The following is an 18,083-nucleotide window of genomic DNA, read 5'->3' as shown; positions in this document are numbered from 1 at the left end:
TGAGGTTTTTAAAGTGACTAATTGGAAATAGTAACTTTAAAATCGATGAATTCGTTATTGTTCTGAATTTTTTTTTTAACGAAAAAGTGATCATTCACGTTTTGGTAATTAAAATGAACAGTAAGCCGGAATAGTAAATAACTCATTTTCAGCTCACGAAATAATAATTCGCCAAAAAAAATTAATTCCTCGAAATCGGTAATATTGCTTAAGGATTGTTACAACTTTTTCTTGGGGTGCAATTTCCTTGGAAATCCCAAGCATCTCAACCGTCTGGTTGATGGAGAGCGTCAACCAACGGTTGAGGCTAGTGTTTTCAATTTATTTAAACCAAACCATGAAATAATCGCCAACACTCATTCCAGCTATCACATCGATAAAGGCTCCTTATGATGGAATTTTCTGTCAAATAAAATTTATAAAACAGCATAAAACTCTCATTGATTTATCACATATTCTTATTTAACCAAAGATGACATTTACATGATTTGCCCAAAAAAAAATTTTTTTTTTTATGAAACCCAACAACTCAAATCTCCATTTTTTTTTCTTACAAACATGACTACTCTTCCTCCCTTAAAATTTTATAATTTTTGTTTAATTTTCTACTTGTTCATCCTTTTTTGTGTTGTTTCATCTTCCTCTACAACTCTTAAAATCAACTCTACTGCTGCATTTCATGGTTACACCGCAATCTCGGATTTTCGGTTATTGAACCGAAGAACTTTGATCGAGTGTCCTGATCTGAATCCGTTTCTACAAGTGAATATCAGCTCGAATTCAGGACTTTCTAATGAAGAAGTAGTTACGGTGACCGTTAGTGGCGTCTTAGTTCCTTCCGAATCTGATTGGGTTGCCATGATCTCACCTTCTCATTCAGAGTAAGTGTTGAAAACCAAAAGATCGGTTTGGATTCAAAACATAATGATCCATTTGAAATCCAACCATTATCGTTTTTTTTTTTTTTTTTTTTTTCAGAGTTTATATTCTGAAGTTAATTTTTTTGGTTGTTGTTATTGTTATGATACATGATCAGGATGCGGCTGATGTGGCAAGGGCACAGGACCGCACCTCTTTTTCCTGTGTATCTCGAGGAAAAATATCTATGATTTTGTTATCTTGCCATGTCAGCCGTGTACCAAAACCACATGCATTCATCACGACTCTCAATGAAATTATATGACACACCAAATAATGATACTAATATACCAGAAATAGTTGTGATAATCTGACTCCCCCACATGGCATACTCAAAATAATCTCCTAACATGGCATGTGCTAGAATCATAGACTTTATGTCTTGGGATACACATTTGCACATCTCCATAATTATGTGCAATTGTGTATCCCAAAGACTAAAGATTTATCGTTCTAGCACAAGCCACATTAGGAGAGTATTTTAAGTATGCGAATCATTACTCTACCAGAAAATAGTTTTAAAGTAGCTTTGGATAAATTGAAAGGGAGGAACAGGATTTGTTTAGCTGACCCAAAATCTTTGGTGTAAGATTTTGAGGATCATATGGAAAAAAAAAAGTTTAGCTCAAACACAGTGTAATGGAAACATATGATTCATTTAACCAATATCAAATCTTCGGATAACGCTTTGAGGATAGTACGCTAGATGTGTCAATGGGTATCCATTTAACTAGATCTGAATCGAAATCAAAACCAAAATCCCCTGGTTCCGAAACCTTTTTATTGGAACCGATTAGAGTCGAGTGTCATTTCAATTTATATTATAGATGATTTGCGGTTTTCCTTGATTTTTAACGTTAATACATATTATATAAAATTCTTCAATTTTTATTTAAGTTATACATTGAAACTTAAGATGATATATCTCTTCTAAAAGTTTATCCCTGGTAAAGAAGATGAATTTTAATATATATTTTTTAAATTGTTAAACTATATCTTAAGAAGAACAAATAACAATAAAGTTGATACATTTTTAAGATAATATGTTAGTTTTTAGAGGAAAAAATCTATACAATGATTCAAAGATTTTTTTTTTCTCATTCCATTCTTGAGAAATGGAATCAATAGGTACCCAATGGTTTTGGTTGCACTTTTTACATAATCGAAATTAGAACAAAAAATTTCATTATTCTGGCTTTAACTATTTTAGGTGTTGAACTGGAACTGACCCATTGACACCACTAGATGACACACGAGATCTTTTTTCAAATCTTCTATTGACATACCAACTTTCACTAAGAGCATCCCAAAATAGTGCTAAATCTTTGGTGATTTCATATGAATCGAAGTCCTCTTACTAATTTTGTTTTTGATAACTGGACAGGGCCCGTATTTGGGTTTTGCCCAATTCATAGGCCATAGTCTTGTCTAAGGACCAATCCCAGGGCATGTGCAATGCCCGCACATCACTAGCACCATGTAAAAGTTGGTATGACAATAGAATCAAATCAATCAATCTCTCTTTGACAATAATAGGACATATAGCCAATCTTCACCCACCCCCCAACCCGCCATTTAGAGCTTGAGGACAGAGGAGAAGAAATGGAAAGAGGGCTGCAATCATTGAAAATTTAGAATGGTTATCCACACCCTTGATACTACATTTGATTCATCATTTTGGTGTGGTATATAAAACAGTGGTTGACATTAATATAATTAGTTCTCTCTCTCTCTCTCTCTACTTGACATAATTTGAATTATATTATGAAATTTCATTATTTTAAATTATATTATAAGATTTTTATTTTTGTTTCATGGGCAGTGTTTCATTTTGTCCTACGAGTTCTTTCCAATACATGCAAACTGGGGATTTCAGTAGTCTTCCTCTTATCTGTCATTATCCTGTTAAGGTAAACCCAACTTAGAAATAATCAAAAATTATAAACTCTTATTAGAGAATTCTTCGATTAAACTTGTTTTTCGTAAAATTTCAAAATAATTGAATTGTAGGCACAATTCATGAGCAAAGATCCGGCTTATCTCGGATGCAAGAAGAAGGAATGCAAGCAATATAAAGCAGGTATCTGCGTAGTGTCTACTTGCAGCGGCTCATTAACGTTCCATGTCGTTAACATAAGAACCGATATAGAATTTGCGTTCTTTGCTGGTGGGTTCGAGACGCCATGCATTTTAAAAAGGTCGAACACTACGAGTTTCAGTAATCCAAGAGCACCCTTGTATGGTCATCTCTCAAGCATTGATTCAACTGGAACATCGGTAAATATATATTAATTTGGTTTTCTTAAATATTATTTACAGAAATAAAAATAGGTTTAGCGATAACTTAACATGAAATATTATAACTTCAGAGAATTTCTATTGGCACACCAACTTTTCCTTATATAATACCAAACTCTTATAAAATAATTGATTTGCTAGAATATAGATCTTAGTTATTTATTCTTATAGGATCCTTCTTTTTTATTTCAAGAAAAAAAAAATTGAAATTAATTATTTTTTAGAATTTAGAACTTAGTATATATAAGATAATATTTTTTATTATTAGTATCATAAATACTTTATTAGAAAATATATTAATGAATCGATTGAACATGTTTATAATTTAAATATATGTATTAATGATGTGGCTTTTTATCAACAATACTGTTTAAATAGAATATGCTACGTTGGTATAAGATTTCGTTCATTTTTTTATATATTGGTGGTGTTGATTATTATTAAAATAGCTGTTATTGGCACCCCAACTTTTACTTGTCACACCCCAATTAAAACCCCATTCAAAGATTAAAACACACTTTTCAAACATTACAAAGGTTATTGGGTCAAATATAATCTCAACTTTACATAAGATTATAACACTCATTGAAACAATTTCAGTAATTATTTACAATTATGATTAGGTTAATATAAAATCCTAAATCTAAAAATAGAAATCTAGCCAAAAAAATAACAACAACGAAAGACCTTCTATTCGCACCCCAACTTTTACTTATTCTCAACCATTTGATCACCTTTTTTTTCTTAATTGTGGTGTAGGATACCAATTGCAGCTCTCTTATTAATTAATTAATTAGTTATTATTATTATTATGCATTAATGTTATTTATAAGAATTTTAAATGTGAGAATTTGGGGTTATTGCAGATTAAATTAACATGGGTAAGTGGAGATAGAGAAGCTCAACAGGTTCAATATGGGAATGGTAAATCACAGACATCAGAAGTTGTTACATTTACACAAGATGATATGTGTGGTAAGTCTCCCATTTTGCCCACTAACGTTACATCTTGTGGTGCACTTAATGAATATTTTTTTTTGGTTGTTAAAAAATTGATAGGTTCACTAAGTCCAGCCAAGGACTTTGGATGGCATGATCCTGGATACATTCATTCAGCTGTCATGACTGGGCTTCTGCCTTCAAATACCTATTCCTATAGATATGGAAGGTAATTAAGGACTTTTTATTTTTATTATCAATTTCAAGGGCCTTTTAAAAGTTCATATTTTTTTATTAAAATAAAAGAAGATGATTTAAGTATTGGGTGCAACTTGGTCCTGTTCAAACCAAGAACCAAACCAAACCAATAGCTTTGGGGTGGTTTGGTTCAATTCAGAACAACAAGTCACAGTTCGGTTCTGAGTTACAAAAATGGACATCCAATTAATTTGGTTCGGTTATCAGATTAAGCTTGTATAGAACCAAACCAAACCGAGAACTGAACCCTTATTCAATGAAATATATATAATCATTATGAATTATTTTAGGTGTTAGAACATAGATTAATGATCTTTTATAGATAAATTAATGAATTTTTATAGATAGATTAATGATTTATTATATGAAAATTTATGTTTATTATATATTTATTTTTTTCATTGAAAAATGTTACCTACAATTTATAGAATATTGGCAACCCATAGAACCGAACCGAACCAAACCAACTTTATTTTGGTTCTATGAGTTGCTAATATTTTTTAATGAAAAAACAAACATTTAATAAAAATAAAATTTCATACAATAAATCACTAATTTATCCATATAAAGTCATTAGTTTATACTTTACCCATATGTGTGTGTGTATATATATATATATAGGGAAATGTTCAGCACCCTAAGTTTTACCACACACTTTAACAAACGTTTTTTGTCCTACATGGGTTAGAAGTTTTGGAATGGGCTGATTTTTGGTGAGAATGATCTCTATGATTAGAAAATCATCCTCCCCAAAAATCAGCCCATTCCGAAATGTTTAGCCCCATGTTTACAAGTTGAAAAATCGTGGACCGTCCATTTTTTGTAAATCATTTTTGATGGGGTTAGAAGTTTTGGAATGAGCTGATTTTTGGTGAGGATGATCTCCTCACCATAGAGATCATCCTCACCAAAAATCAGCCCATTCCGAAACTTCTAACCCATGTAGGACAAAACGCGTTTGTTAAAATGTGTGGTAAAACTTAGGGTGCCGAACGGGACCCATATATATATATATTGTATAAGGGTTTGATTCTCGGTTTGGTTCAATTCTATGCAAGCTTGACCTGAGAATCGAGTCAAATTGATCGGTTCTCCATTTTTGTAACTCGGAATCGAGTCGCAACTTGTTCTAAATCGAACCTAACCACTGCAAAACTATCGGTTTGCTTTGGTTCTCAGTTTAAACCGGACAAAGTTGCACCCCTAGTCTTCACATCCCACTAACTGAACACATTAACCTTATGGCATTCACAATGCAGTGGGTCAGTTGGTTGGAGTGATCAAATTAAGTTCCGAACACCACCCGCCGGGGGATCAAATGAGCTAAAATTTCTTGCATTTGGTGACATGGGTAAGGCTCCGCGTGATTCATCTGTTGAACACTACATTCAGGTAATGTTAAATTCAAATTTACGTCACGAAATTAAGAATTGGTTCATATGTCACTAACCTTAAACATAACAAATGTTCATATAGCCCGGATCACTCTCCGTGATGGAAGCCATGGCTGATGAAGTCCAATCAGGCAACATCGATGCAGTTTTCCACATCGGTGACATAAGCTACGCTACGGGTTTCTTAGTAGAATGGGATTACTTCCTTAACCTCATCACTCCAGTAGCTTCTCATGTTGCTTACATGACAGCCATCGGTAACCATGAGAGGTAGGCCCACGTAGGTTCGATTAGGGTTGAACCTTAATCGACAAATTGGTTTGAACTTATTGTGATGCTAGCCATTGTATCTTTAAATATTTGCAGAGATTATGCAGACTCGGGATCGGTATATGAGACACCGGACTCGGGTGGAGAATGTGGAGTTGCTTATGAGACGTATTTTCCGATGCCCACTTCAGGGAAGGATAAACCATGGTACTCGATCGAGCAAGCGAGTGTACATTTTACTGTGATCTCAACTGAGCATGATTGGTCCGAAGATTCCGAGCAGGTAGAATGAGGTTTTAACTATTAATTCATGTTTTTTAAGCCTTGTTCACATCTAAATGAAAATATAAAATTTTTGCAGTATGAATGGATGAAGAAGGACTTGGGATCGGTTGATCGAACGAGAACACCATGGGTAATTTTTACAGGGTGAGTATGATCATCACCGTCATCATCATCATCAAGCATTATATAAAAAATTTGGGCTCAAACTACATTTTGTTCCATCTAAAGTCGTCTCTTCTATTAATTCAAAGTTTTTTTTTTTAATATTCGCTCTCATTACTACCACAATTCATATTATATTTTGTCTTTCTCTCACTCTTTTAAGAACCTTTTTCTATTATGTGGAGGCGTAATAAGAGAAAACAAATAAAGATGAAATGAACAAGCTAAGAACACAAGATTACGTGGTTCGGCAAATTGTCTGCATTCACGGAGGAGAGGGAGAAAACCCCACTATCAACAACAAAGATTACACTCTCTTTGTAAAATATTAAAAACCCTACCCCGAAAATACATATAAAGTCCTCTTTGATATTGTTTTGCCTCTTAAAGTCCAATCACAATAAGAATAATGATTTTCTATCTCCCCCCTCTTACATATGTGCTAGAACCATAGATTTTTTTTCCTTGGAATACACAACTGCACATATTTATGGGGATGTGCAGTTGTGTATCCAGAGGAAAAGATATATGATTGTAGCACATGCCACATTAGGAGAGTATGGGGGAGACATCTCACAATGTTTTCTTTTACATTCTTTCTAATAGAAATGGTAGTTGTCCTTCACCACACAGGACCAAACCGTCTCAATCGACATTCCCTTAATTTATCATGTTTCCAAATCTTTTCGATAGTTTCACAAATTCATTTTGTTATGTTTGTGCCTTATATTCTCACGAGAGAGTGTAGCCCTAGTTTTCATGAAAATAGGGAAAGGATCTCATCCTCTTCTATAAATGTAGCTATCTTTTCGAATCACGTAAATTATGTACTTTACTCTCTCTATGTTTGATCTGCATTTTAATATTTTGATTTCTTGCACCTTTTTTGTTTTACACATTCATTTCTAATTTTATTTTTCTTGTATTTTCAATATCATTTCTTTGTTATACACAATTTCTGAATATTTTATAACATTAACTCCATGAATAATTTGTTTGTTTCAGTCATAGACCCATGTATTCATCTGAGAGTGGAATTCTTCCAAGTGTAGACTCTAAGTTTGTTGAAGCAGTGGAGCCATTATTATTGAACAATAAGGTAAGGCTGTCTTTAACAAGACACATAGCTACTTAACTAATAAAGAATGTCAATGGGTGCATGAAGGTCTCATTTTTTAATTTTAGATCCAATCAATAATGGGATCCTTGTTTCACTATTCAATAAGGCTGTAATCACAATGTGAAAAAAGCCCATATTGGACAGTCTAAGGCCGCCAACTTTCATAAAATTCAACGGACTAAGGCATGAATTTTTTATTTATTTTACAAGCCCAAACCATCAAATTAATGGAGGGTGGTAGAAATTCAAAGGTTCTAAGCCGTCGAATATGGGGGACATAAAAAATTTCACTGGCTCTGGGACGTCGAAATTTGGTTTCTAAAATTCGTGGGCCTTGGCCCATCAGATTTTTTTGTTGAATTTTCCAGTTTTCACATAATAAATGGACCAATTTGGATTGGATTGGGTTTGGAATGAAATCCAATAAAAGTTGGATATGTACGTCTAAATTGGGTCTTTATTGGATTTTATCATCGGATCCAAATTTGGTCGAATAATAATATAAACAATATCTATATAAAATATTCTTCATATATTTAAATAAAATGTACATATAACTTTTAAAGTTTATTGGAGCGGGAAATGATTGATCTAGTGATCTCATCGAAATTGACCATCATCCGATTCAAAATCCTCGAACCAAACCCTAAGTTATTGGATTGGATCTGATCCACCATAAAGCTAGTACTATAATGGTATGAATGGGCCGGACAGATAGCCCATCCTAGGAAAAATGAGCTAGATAAAGCCCAGACAAAAAATATGGCAATAGAAACACAGGACTTCCCAATCATCAAATCCCTATCCCAAATGTTTGACGCTGGCTAAACGAATCATGTTCCTCCATTTTATTTTGAACAGACTGATGTCTTTTATCATTGGGACTATAATCAACCTTCGTTGAATGTGATCGATCCATCTCAATCGATTTTCTCTTATTAACCAATTGTATATGAAAATCTATTTCTCTTTATCTATTTACCCTCACAATACTTACAACCCATTTATGTATGTCATTAATTATGTTAACATATCCATTTGGGTTCCCTATAAATGGTGCCCAAGCCCATATCCATTTAATATGGGCTTTAAAGCCCATGTGTTATTTTGACCCTATATTGTTACTCCCCATCACCCAAAGTGGCTTGGGTCTGGATACATAGGCACCTGATCTGAACCAACTCATTGACATCCTTGAGAGTGCACACACACACACACTAAGTATTATGATGTTATAGGCTCACACCATGCTCAAATGGGTCCGATAAAGAGTTGTGATTGTGATCGATGAAACAGGTGGATCTGGTTCTGTGGGGCCATGTTCATAACTATGAGAGAACATGTGGAGTGTATCAAAGTGAATGCAAGGCCATGCCTACAAAAGATGGAGATGGGGTTGACACATACAATCATAGCAACTATAGTGCACCCGTTCATGCAGTTATCGGTATGGCTGGCTTCACATTAGACCCGTTTCCCAACAATGTAAGTAATGGGTCAATACTTAATTTGTACCACATTTCTTATCGATTTGAGTCGAATCAATTAGTTTTGCATTACCTCGAGTCAAGTTTTTCAGGTTTTTTGTTGAATTATGGACAGGTTGATGATTGGAGCTTGTCAAGGATTACAGAATTTGGATACGTGAGAGTGCATGCAACAAGGGAAGACATAAGAGTAGAGGTTAGTATGCATTTTTGTTGTAATACTTGTTGAGTTGACTTGATTGAATTTTAAGGTGACTCGGCTCCCAAACTTTATAGAACTAACTCACCAAGTAATAAGCTCGAAAAATTGGGCTGAGTCCCGTCAAAATTTCGTGAGTTATGGGCTATATTTAATAATCTCTCTTGTTTGTTCAGTTTGTGAACTCAAATACAAGGAACGTTGAGGATAGCTTCCGCATTACCAAAAGGGAGGGCTCCTAAGCTTGTGTTCTCACCTATGATGCGTGGGTATCAGTGTGTCACACACACAAAGAGAGAGAGAGAGAGAGAGAGAGAGAGAGAGAGATTACAATATCTAAGCATCTTAATCAAAATCCATGTATCACTCATTGCTTGATTTGCTCAGTTATTGAAGAGAAGAAAAGTTCTTAATTTAAGACTATTTGTTTTTGTTCGGCAACAACAAAAATAGTGTCCACTAACCTAGGAAGACAAGGATTTTGTTGTCGATATTCAATAGTAATTTATAAATATCACAATCTTAAATAAATTATTTATAAAAATTGTAGGCATCAAAATTTAAATGGGCCCCTTCGCTTTCTAAACTAATGAAAGTCTTTCAATTAAAATTGGGCTCACAAGTCTAAATTGTGACTTATTGATTGAGATGGACCTCATATGATTTGGATTTGAATTTTTACAAATAAAACCCATGATCCAACAAATCCAAGGGATTCACATTAAGTCTTGGGCCCATACACCAACAAATGGGTTAACCCATTGTTAAGTCTAAAACCGACTAAAATGGGTTGGATCAATAACTAAATACCAGTTAAACTGATTATGTTAAAAATCGATTAAGTTGGGGACATATTTGGAAATACCCTTTTACTTTTTTTTTTTATTATAAATAATATTTGGAAATAACTGGATTTGTGGAGTCAAATTCCAAGGTGAAACAAAAAAAATTCCGTTTTATTAGTCATATTTTTTTTTAAATAATGTTTGATTTATTTTTCTTTGAAATCTGGATGGACGGATGGTATAATTTAGTTGGTCTCCACATTATGGCTTAAATTGAAAAATCCTAATTCTCACTCTACAAGGAATTGATTTGGTGGGTACTCTCCTATATTTGGAATTACTTTGTTTTGTCATTTATTTTTTCTATTATAGATGGGTGAAGATAAGGAACTAAATTGATTTTCCTATATTTTTCTATTAGTTTGTTTTATCATGTTTCACGCAACTCAATAGAGCATCGACTTAGATCTTGATTTTGAGTTTTTACTAATCAAACTCTAGATGCTTTAGGTCCCTACCTAAGTGATTGGTAGAACTAGAATCTGATTTTGCCTCTCTTATTAATAATATCTAGTGTAGTTTCAGATTTTCTATTTGAATGGCAAGTTGCTCTATCTTTATATGGGTTTGAGTGGGATTACATGTAAAATGGCTCATTTTTCTTTCAATACTCCTTCCCATTCCAATCTTTGAGAAGAAGCTTGTTATAATCTTCTTTAATTGGATTTTGTATAACTCTGTTGATGCTTAGTTACATTGTATTTATATGTGAAACAAAATTACTGATGTATCTCTTTAGAATAGAAATAAGTTTTGTGTCACATTTGTAATAGATGTTTATTGATGAAGTTGCAGATTATTGGTTGTGGCATTATGTTATCAAAAATGCAATATTTGTTAACGATTATTTTTCCCTCTTTTTTTCTATCCATGCAAGATATAAACCCCTATAACATATTCTAATATTATTTCACTTTTTATTTAATTCTGCTCCTACTGTCTTCACAAATTGCTCCATGTCATGATCATCGAGAAATACAGTCTTTTAATATGAATTGATTTTTTTGGATTTTGTTTCTGAATGACATTTTTGTGCAAAATTTCTTACTCATAACATGTATTACAGATATTCTAACAAGTAGATATTTTCTACATAAATTTTTTTGAATAGCTTAAATGGTTTGGTTTCTATATAATATATATTATATGTCAGTTTGGTGGGTTTTGGCATCCTGACTTGATGGGGGCCTTGGTTTTGTATAGGGTATAGGTTTGTTGTTTAAAGTTATTAAATTTGTACATTTTAGTGCTCTATGTTGAACTAGAAATTTGAGTCATTCATTAGTTTTAGGGGATTGTGATTGTTTTTTTATATTTATTTTTATAAATGATTATATTGGTGAATCGAGGGAAGAAGCTCCATTAGGCACTCTTTCTTTCTCTTTTTCTAAGAAAATGTCAATTTTTTTATTTTTTGCAAAAATTAAATTCTAAAAGATTTACATAATTATAATGTCATTAATGGGATTTTTTAGATTATAAGTCTTTAAAATGGGAACAACATTTTGGACAAGCAGGAGCATACATATCTTTAGGTTATAATTTGATGAAGTCTTTATATAAATATGGTTATGCTCTAATGAACTGGAGTCACGATATTGTCGGGCTCAGAAAAATTGAAAAAGTCGCAGTATCTTTGGACTCGGGATGCCTGTAGGGAGTTGCGGTGTGATTGGGAGATGGTTAGAGCCATAATATTTTCAGATAAACAATCTAAGGAGATGCCACTTAAAATCTCAGAACCTATTGTAGTTCAGAATAAGGTACTTGAGGTGATTGGAAAAGGAAAATCAGTAGCTATGTATGCTCCTGCTTCATCTTCTAAGTCTGACCACGTTGGTGAGTCTTTTAAAACTCCGATTTCAGAGTTGATGACTCTTAACTCGGATTAGATTTTCGTGCCGTCTAAGTTAGTAAATGATATTCCTACTAGTAATTTGGCTTCGATTGCCAAAAACTTGGACTTAGTCATGGTTTTGGATGGTAAACTTGTTGGGGACAATGCAACTAAATCTACTCCTATTTTTAGTCTGGATCATGCCAATGTAGTTATAGTAGAAGATGCTTTTGATTTTGTTACCATTTCTAATATTATTAGGAGTGGATTCTACACTGATTGAAAAACTTTCCCTTCTGAAATCCTCTCATTTGATTAATAAAGAAGGATGATTCAAACATTCCAAGATCTTCTCCTTTGGCCAATAAGGAAGGCTCTTCTCCTTAGGTAATGCCTACTTCTAAGGATAATCAAGGGCAAACCTAGTAAGGAGCTGGTGGGAGCAATTGCCCCTGCAGAACTTTGAAATACCCCTATATTTTTAACTAATTACATACCCCATTTGACCCCACTCCCTCACCTCTCTCCCCATTCACCCCCTCACCTCCCTCCAATTTTTTATTGATAATATTGTCTCTTGACGGGCCTTCTCATATCTTAATTGAAATGGCCTAAATATCCTTTTCTTCAATTTCTAATAAAAAAAATCTCCGAATTTCTCCTTAAAACCATTCATCTTTAAGTTCTTCAACTATACAATTAACCATAGATTGCCCCCACTACAAGAAAATCCTGGCTCCGCCCTTAGATAATCCAAAGCTTGGGATCTCATCATCCCAAGTTGTTTCTCACTCAAATCCGTTTGATTTAAATATCTCTCCTTCTGTTTTGAGTGCTATTGGTTTGGATCATCCATTAATTTCTTACCACCAATTCCCTTGCCAATCAAAATTAAATAATAAAAAGTCATTTAATCCGAGAATATAATAATTTGAATATATAATCTTAAACCAGGACAAAAGGGCCTAATGGAATCGATTAAAAAAAAAAAAAAAGTGTATGCTCGATCACATTCCCAAACAAAGCCCAAATGATTAAACTGCATTTTTTTAATACTTATTTTCTTAATTAGATACTTAGACAAATTGACAAAAGAGGGCTAAATATATCAATTAATTAACAAAATGTAAGTAATATAAGGTGACATGGCAAGTAGGAAGAAGTAAATAACTGATGATATAAGTCACATGAGCTATAGCCAAAGAGGTGTTGTACGGAAGGTAATTGGGTAGAAAGATCATGGGCATTTTGGTCCTCCTCTCTTTGTCTTCCAATTATTATAACAAGGGCAGAACTGCTTGTTACCGTACGTGCCGGGCGGCACGCACAAGCACTTGGCGCAACACTTTTGGCAGAAGAACATGCACGGCTTCTTGTAAGCCGTAGCCGAGCATCTAGTGGTGCAACGCGGCGCACACTCTGCACACATGTAAACCACACACCCTTTAGTCATCATCAACAATGGTTTTTAGTCACTTTTTTATTAGTCTTTTAAAAGAGACCAAGGTCAAACAGAATGTCATTATTTTGAAATTATAGACCCAAACGTGGGGGGTTATGTCCAAATCATTCAATAAAAATAAATTAAATATCAATTTTTACCCATTTAATCATAATCGAATCCAACGAACCGAAGTGTCTAACAAGAATCGAACGGAATAGAAACCCAGCCCAATTGATTCTACACGATGGGTACCCGTAGATATCTAAAAGTAATTTATTTTCCATTTTTTATATTATATATGGTTGTAGATATCCATGCATTTTTAAAATTAATAGATATTACATATATTTTTTTCATTTTTATATTATATATGGTTACAAAAAGAAGATTGATTTTAATTTTTGTAAAAAAAAAAAAAAAATTAACTTTTATATTTACTAGAATAATTTGTAATATTTTTTAAAGATGTGTTATGTTCTTCAGAAATAATTATTTTTTTTCGTAATAATTTGTAAATGATATTTTTCATATATTTTGATTATAAAAAAAAAAGTAAAATAGAATGCAACCATCACTCGAGATTTTTAATCTTATCTATTTATTAAGAACTGAAATTAATGGGTACCCATGATTTTTGGTGGTTCCGATTTTGATTCTAAAACTGTTAGGAACTAACATGTGACATCATGGCAAGGTTACTTGCACAACCATTTTTGCTCATTGCACCTACATGAACACATTTGTGGAGTCCGGTGAGCATAAATGGTGGGTGCAAATAAAACATCAGCATCGGCACTAACTCAATAGAGGATCTAACGCAACTCAGTATATTTTTTAGCTGACTTGGCAAGTTTGTTTTGTTGGATTTTGGGTCAAGTTGAGTCAACTCAAAAAAATTTCGAGCTGGCTTATTGAATTTTAAAACTGTGCGTGCACGCATACACACACACATGTTAACAGAATGTGGCTCACCTTGAGGGTGAAGACTGCCCTGAGTTGCACCATACTGTAATTCAAGAGCTCGAAAAAGTTAGTCATGAGAACTAAGAAAGCTCGAAACTGATTTACGATAGAAATTAATAAAAAATTTCACAAATACTAAAACTCTCACCATGTGAATTTCGCTTGATGGTTGTGGTTGTGATGCTGGTACCATATTACTAGTAGCCTAGGAAACCCAATGAGACAAAAATTAGCCTGAATTACAAACTTTTGTTTTAAAACTCGACTCAAATGTCCATCGAATTGAGTCAACTCGATTAACTCTAAAGTTAATTTGGACTAATCACATAAATGTATATGTATATGATGCACCTTATTCCAGTGCATCATGTAACACATTAAATATTATACCTCGCCCAGTTTTTGAGTGGACTTGGTGGGTTAATTTGATAAACTTTAGAATTATTCAAAAAATTCAGTCCCGTCGAGACTTAATTAAAATATATATATATATATATATATAGAAAAGCATTTGAGGTCCTAAAGAGAGCCAAACAGATAACTTGAGAGAGAGAGACCTGAATTTCAATTAGTAATACAAGCAACATCACAACATATAACTTGATGTTCAAGTTCTTCACCATTGCTGAGCTTGATAAAGAAATCTGTGAGAGAGAGAGAGACAGAGAGTAATTTTCTGTTGTGAGGGTCATAGAAGGAAGTTGAGGAGGTATTTATAGGCCGTTGGGGAATCAATTTTTAAATTTTTTATACAAATGCAAGAACATTACAAAGAATTCCATAGAAAGAGAAAGGGACATAAAGTAATGTCCTACTTTGGAAAATGACTAAAATAACCCTTATATAGAAGGATATACATGGAAATGACCTAAGTTAACTCTTCTTATAATTACAAAAGTTACAGCTTTTTTTATTATTTTGTCTTGTAATACAACATGGTACTTAAATTTGGACATTGAAGGACAAAAGTGAACATGTAATCAAGATATCCAATGGCACATGGAGCAATGTCACGCGCTTGGGTCACTTTAATGAATTGGGATCCAGAATGGTGTCCCGTTTGTATAAAAATGTTAGATGTGTATGTGGCACATTTTTGTTGGAATTAAAGCACCTTAGCCGAGTGAACACCTAGGGAATGACTTGACTAGGAGGTTGAGGTGTTTTAAACACCAACTAAAACATGCCATGTAGAGACACTTATTCTATTTTATTGGAACGGGACACTGTATTGGATCTTGATTCCACTTTAATTAGACCTTTTTGTGTCATAATTTTTGAACTTAGTCAATTCGACAAGAAGTTGAGTCAATTCAAATGGATTGGATTTCAATGAGACTCAGCCCCGAAACTTGATGGAACTAATGTGTCATATCAACTTGATCCATTAAATCAAAATGCACGAGATTTCTAAAAACTCAATCAAGTTATTTGCTCGTATCTAGCTAGTTCTTTAATGACCGAAAGGGGATATTAGCAATCTCTAGATTAATTTTTCAAAAATTCCCTAAAAAGTAGCATTTTGTCTTTTAAAAGCTTGAGTAGCTTTGACATTTTGCAATAACATCTTTGTAACTAATTTTATTTTTTAAAATTTTTAATAGTTACAAAAATTTCATTGCACAATGATCAAAACACCCTTGCTTTCCATATTAAAAACCTAAAAGTATTTTATAGGCATTTGGGAAAAAATCAAGACTGAAGAGGTTGTTAACTTCTCCATGAGATCTTAAATGTTAGCACTCTCCCTATATTGATATATGAGTTGTGAAAATCTGACTTGGACCCATGGCATACTCCATCAACACCTTTAACGTGACAAGTTTGGATATTGTAGATCTTCTCTTCTCGGAATACAAAACTGCACCTGTTTTGAGGGAACCGTAGTTTTGTATCTCGAGGAGAGCATATCTACGGTTTTCGAGCCTGTCACATCAAGGGTGTTGATTGAGTATGTCATGTGGGTAAGTTAGATTATCACGATTCTTTATATATTTTAAATTATTTAAAATATTTTTTTTAAGTATTTATGAACTTAATATATTTTTATTTGACTTGTTCGTGGCAAATGGTAAGTTATCAACTTAACACAACTCGTTGGATCAAGTTGAGAGTTTTCGAGTTTTTAAACCATGACTAGGATTGCCATCTTTGCATCAAACAAGGAGCTACCTTAAGAAGATGGTCCAAACACTCTTCATAGTACATTAATTCGTATGTTGTTCATATTCTAGCACTCTCGTGATGCTTGTGTAGGGTGGTGATCAATCACTATCGACAACATGATGGGAAAATCCTATTCTAAACACTCAAATATGAAGTCGTGAACATAAGCCATTAGTCAAGGTAGAAATCGTTAGACGTAATTTACTTATACATTAAGAGAGTTTTATCTTAAAGTAAATTTATGAAAGTAAGATTCCTAGATCTTGTTGTGTATGCAATGAAACATAACAAGAAAACGATAAATAAATAAAAATTAAGATTCACGTGATTCAACTATGCCTACATCCACAGATGAGAGATGAGAAAGCTTCTACCATAGTTGAGAATAATAATAACCCTAACTAATGAAAACATAGGTTCCCTAATCCAAAACCAGCTTTCTCCAAATAAAAAATTTTATATTTTCCCTTATGTCAAATAATATTCTTATTTGACTATTGTTGTGTTCGAAGCTTGTTCTCCTAAACTCCCTTGAATGTGTTGTCCACGATCTACACCACGTTGGATTCTATGGATGAGTATTTGAAGAACGATACCAACCAGACCTCGAATGCAAGATCGACAAATAAATACACTTTTGTCACTCAACCCTTTTTTATTTCTTTCTCCCATTATTACTTAGAAGTAGTAAAAGTACTATCTAACTAGCTACTTCAAGAGGTAAGCCCCTTTGAGTGAATCACATTAGTTAGTAAGGAGCATGGTAAAAACAAATAATCATATATTTGGCCTAGACTCTAGATAACATTTTTAATTAGTGTAATGATTTTCTGACTTTCCCACATGTCATACTCAAATATTCTCTTATGCGACATATGCTAGAATCGTAGATCTTTACCCCTCGGGATACACAACTGACCATATTTATGGGAATGAGTAGATGTGTATCCCAAGGGATAAAATCTATGGTTCTAGCACGTGCCACATGGAGAAGTCAAATTATCACGACTCTTTTAATTTTAATCTCATGTAATGAGTTTCTAGCTCAACTCTAACAGAAAAACTCATTGACGTGTCATGTGCAAGAATTATAGATTTTTTTTCCCTTGGGATACACTATTGCACATGTTTATGGGGATGTGCAATTGTGTATCCCAAAGAAAAAAAAATCAACAACTCTTGCACATGTCATGTCAGTAAGTTTTTGGGTTGGAAAATCAGCACTCTTAGCATCTTTTATAAATATAAAGTAAATAAGATGGGGCGTAGTTTAGTCAAAAGAGATGTTAAGTTCAAATATAATAAATAAAAATTAAAAGGGTATTATGGTAAATATAAGGAAAATAAAATTTGTAGGGACAAAATAATCCTAAAAGTTTTTTTTTTTAATATTATTTTTTCATCCGTATGTGTAATGGAAATAGGAGGTTGATAGGTTCACATGTGCACTCACATGCCCATCTTAGTCTAAATGGGACCCTCTACTGAATTCACTATC

General features: G+C 33.3%; 2 protein-coding genes across 2 annotated transcripts; one reads left to right on the top strand and one right to left on the bottom strand.

Annotated features, from left to right (window-relative positions):
• Positions 1 to 558: 558 nt before the first annotated feature.
• Positions 559 to 9,572, top strand: LOC147384019 (nucleotide pyrophosphatase/phosphodiesterase-like). The gene is made up of 13 exons (XM_086426253.1): positions 559 to 881; positions 2,741 to 2,828; positions 2,929 to 3,195; positions 4,083 to 4,191; positions 4,276 to 4,384; positions 5,673 to 5,805; positions 5,890 to 6,077; positions 6,174 to 6,360; positions 6,439 to 6,506; positions 7,530 to 7,623; positions 8,941 to 9,129; positions 9,247 to 9,327; positions 9,507 to 9,572. Exons 1-13 carry the CDS (start codon positions 559 to 561, stop codon positions 9,570 to 9,572), a joined length of 1,902 nt encoding a protein of 633 aa, XP_086282379.1.
• A 3,525-nt stretch (positions 9,573 to 13,097) lies between these two features.
• On the bottom strand, positions 13,098 to 15,127 carry LOC147384018 (Gibberellin-regulated family protein). The gene is made up of 4 exons (XM_086426957.1): positions 14,977 to 15,127; positions 14,568 to 14,624; positions 14,429 to 14,462; positions 13,098 to 13,431 (listed from the first exon to the last, which is right to left on the bottom strand). The coding sequence occupies exons 1-4, from the start codon at positions 15,109 to 15,111 to the stop codon at positions 13,250 to 13,252; spliced, it is 408 nt and encodes a 135-aa protein (XP_086283083.1). The 5' UTR covers positions 15,112 to 15,127; the 3' UTR covers positions 13,098 to 13,249.
• Between the last annotated feature and the right edge of the window lie 2,956 nt (positions 15,128 to 18,083).

The sequence above is a fragment of the Akebia trifoliata genome, chromosome 15 (assembly GCF_017979445.1).
Source record: "Akebia trifoliata isolate Shusen 1 chromosome 15, ASM1797944v1, whole genome shotgun sequence".
Classification (NCBI taxonomy): Eukaryota; Viridiplantae; Streptophyta; class Magnoliopsida; order Ranunculales; family Lardizabalaceae; genus Akebia; species Akebia trifoliata.
The sequence above is the reverse complement of the archived record's forward strand: the minus strand, read 5'-3'. Positions and strand labels throughout refer to the sequence as shown.

Coding starts and splice junctions, on each gene's coding strand:
- LOC147384018 (XM_086426957.1), bottom strand. CDS start 15,111: ATGACCCTCACAACAGAAAATTACTCTCTGTCTCTCTCTCTCTCACAG. Junction 14,625..14,976: donor TATTACTAATTGAAATTCAG/GTCTCTCTCTCT, acceptor TGGGTTTCCTAG/GCTACTAGTAATATGGTACC. Junction 14,463..14,567: donor CATCAAGCGAAATTCACATG/GTGAGAGTTTTA, acceptor CTTGAATTACAG/TATGGTGCAACTCAGGGCAG.
- LOC147384019 (XM_086426253.1), top strand. CDS start 559: ATGACTACTCTTCCTCCCTTAAAATTTTATAATTTTTGTTTAATTTTC. Junction 3,196..4,082: donor TTGATTCAACTGGAACATCG/GTAAATATATAT, acceptor GGGTTATTGCAG/ATTAAATTAACATGGGTAAG. Junction 6,507..7,529: donor CCATGGGTAATTTTTACAGG/GTGAGTATGATC, acceptor TGTTTGTTTCAG/TCATAGACCCATGTATTCAT.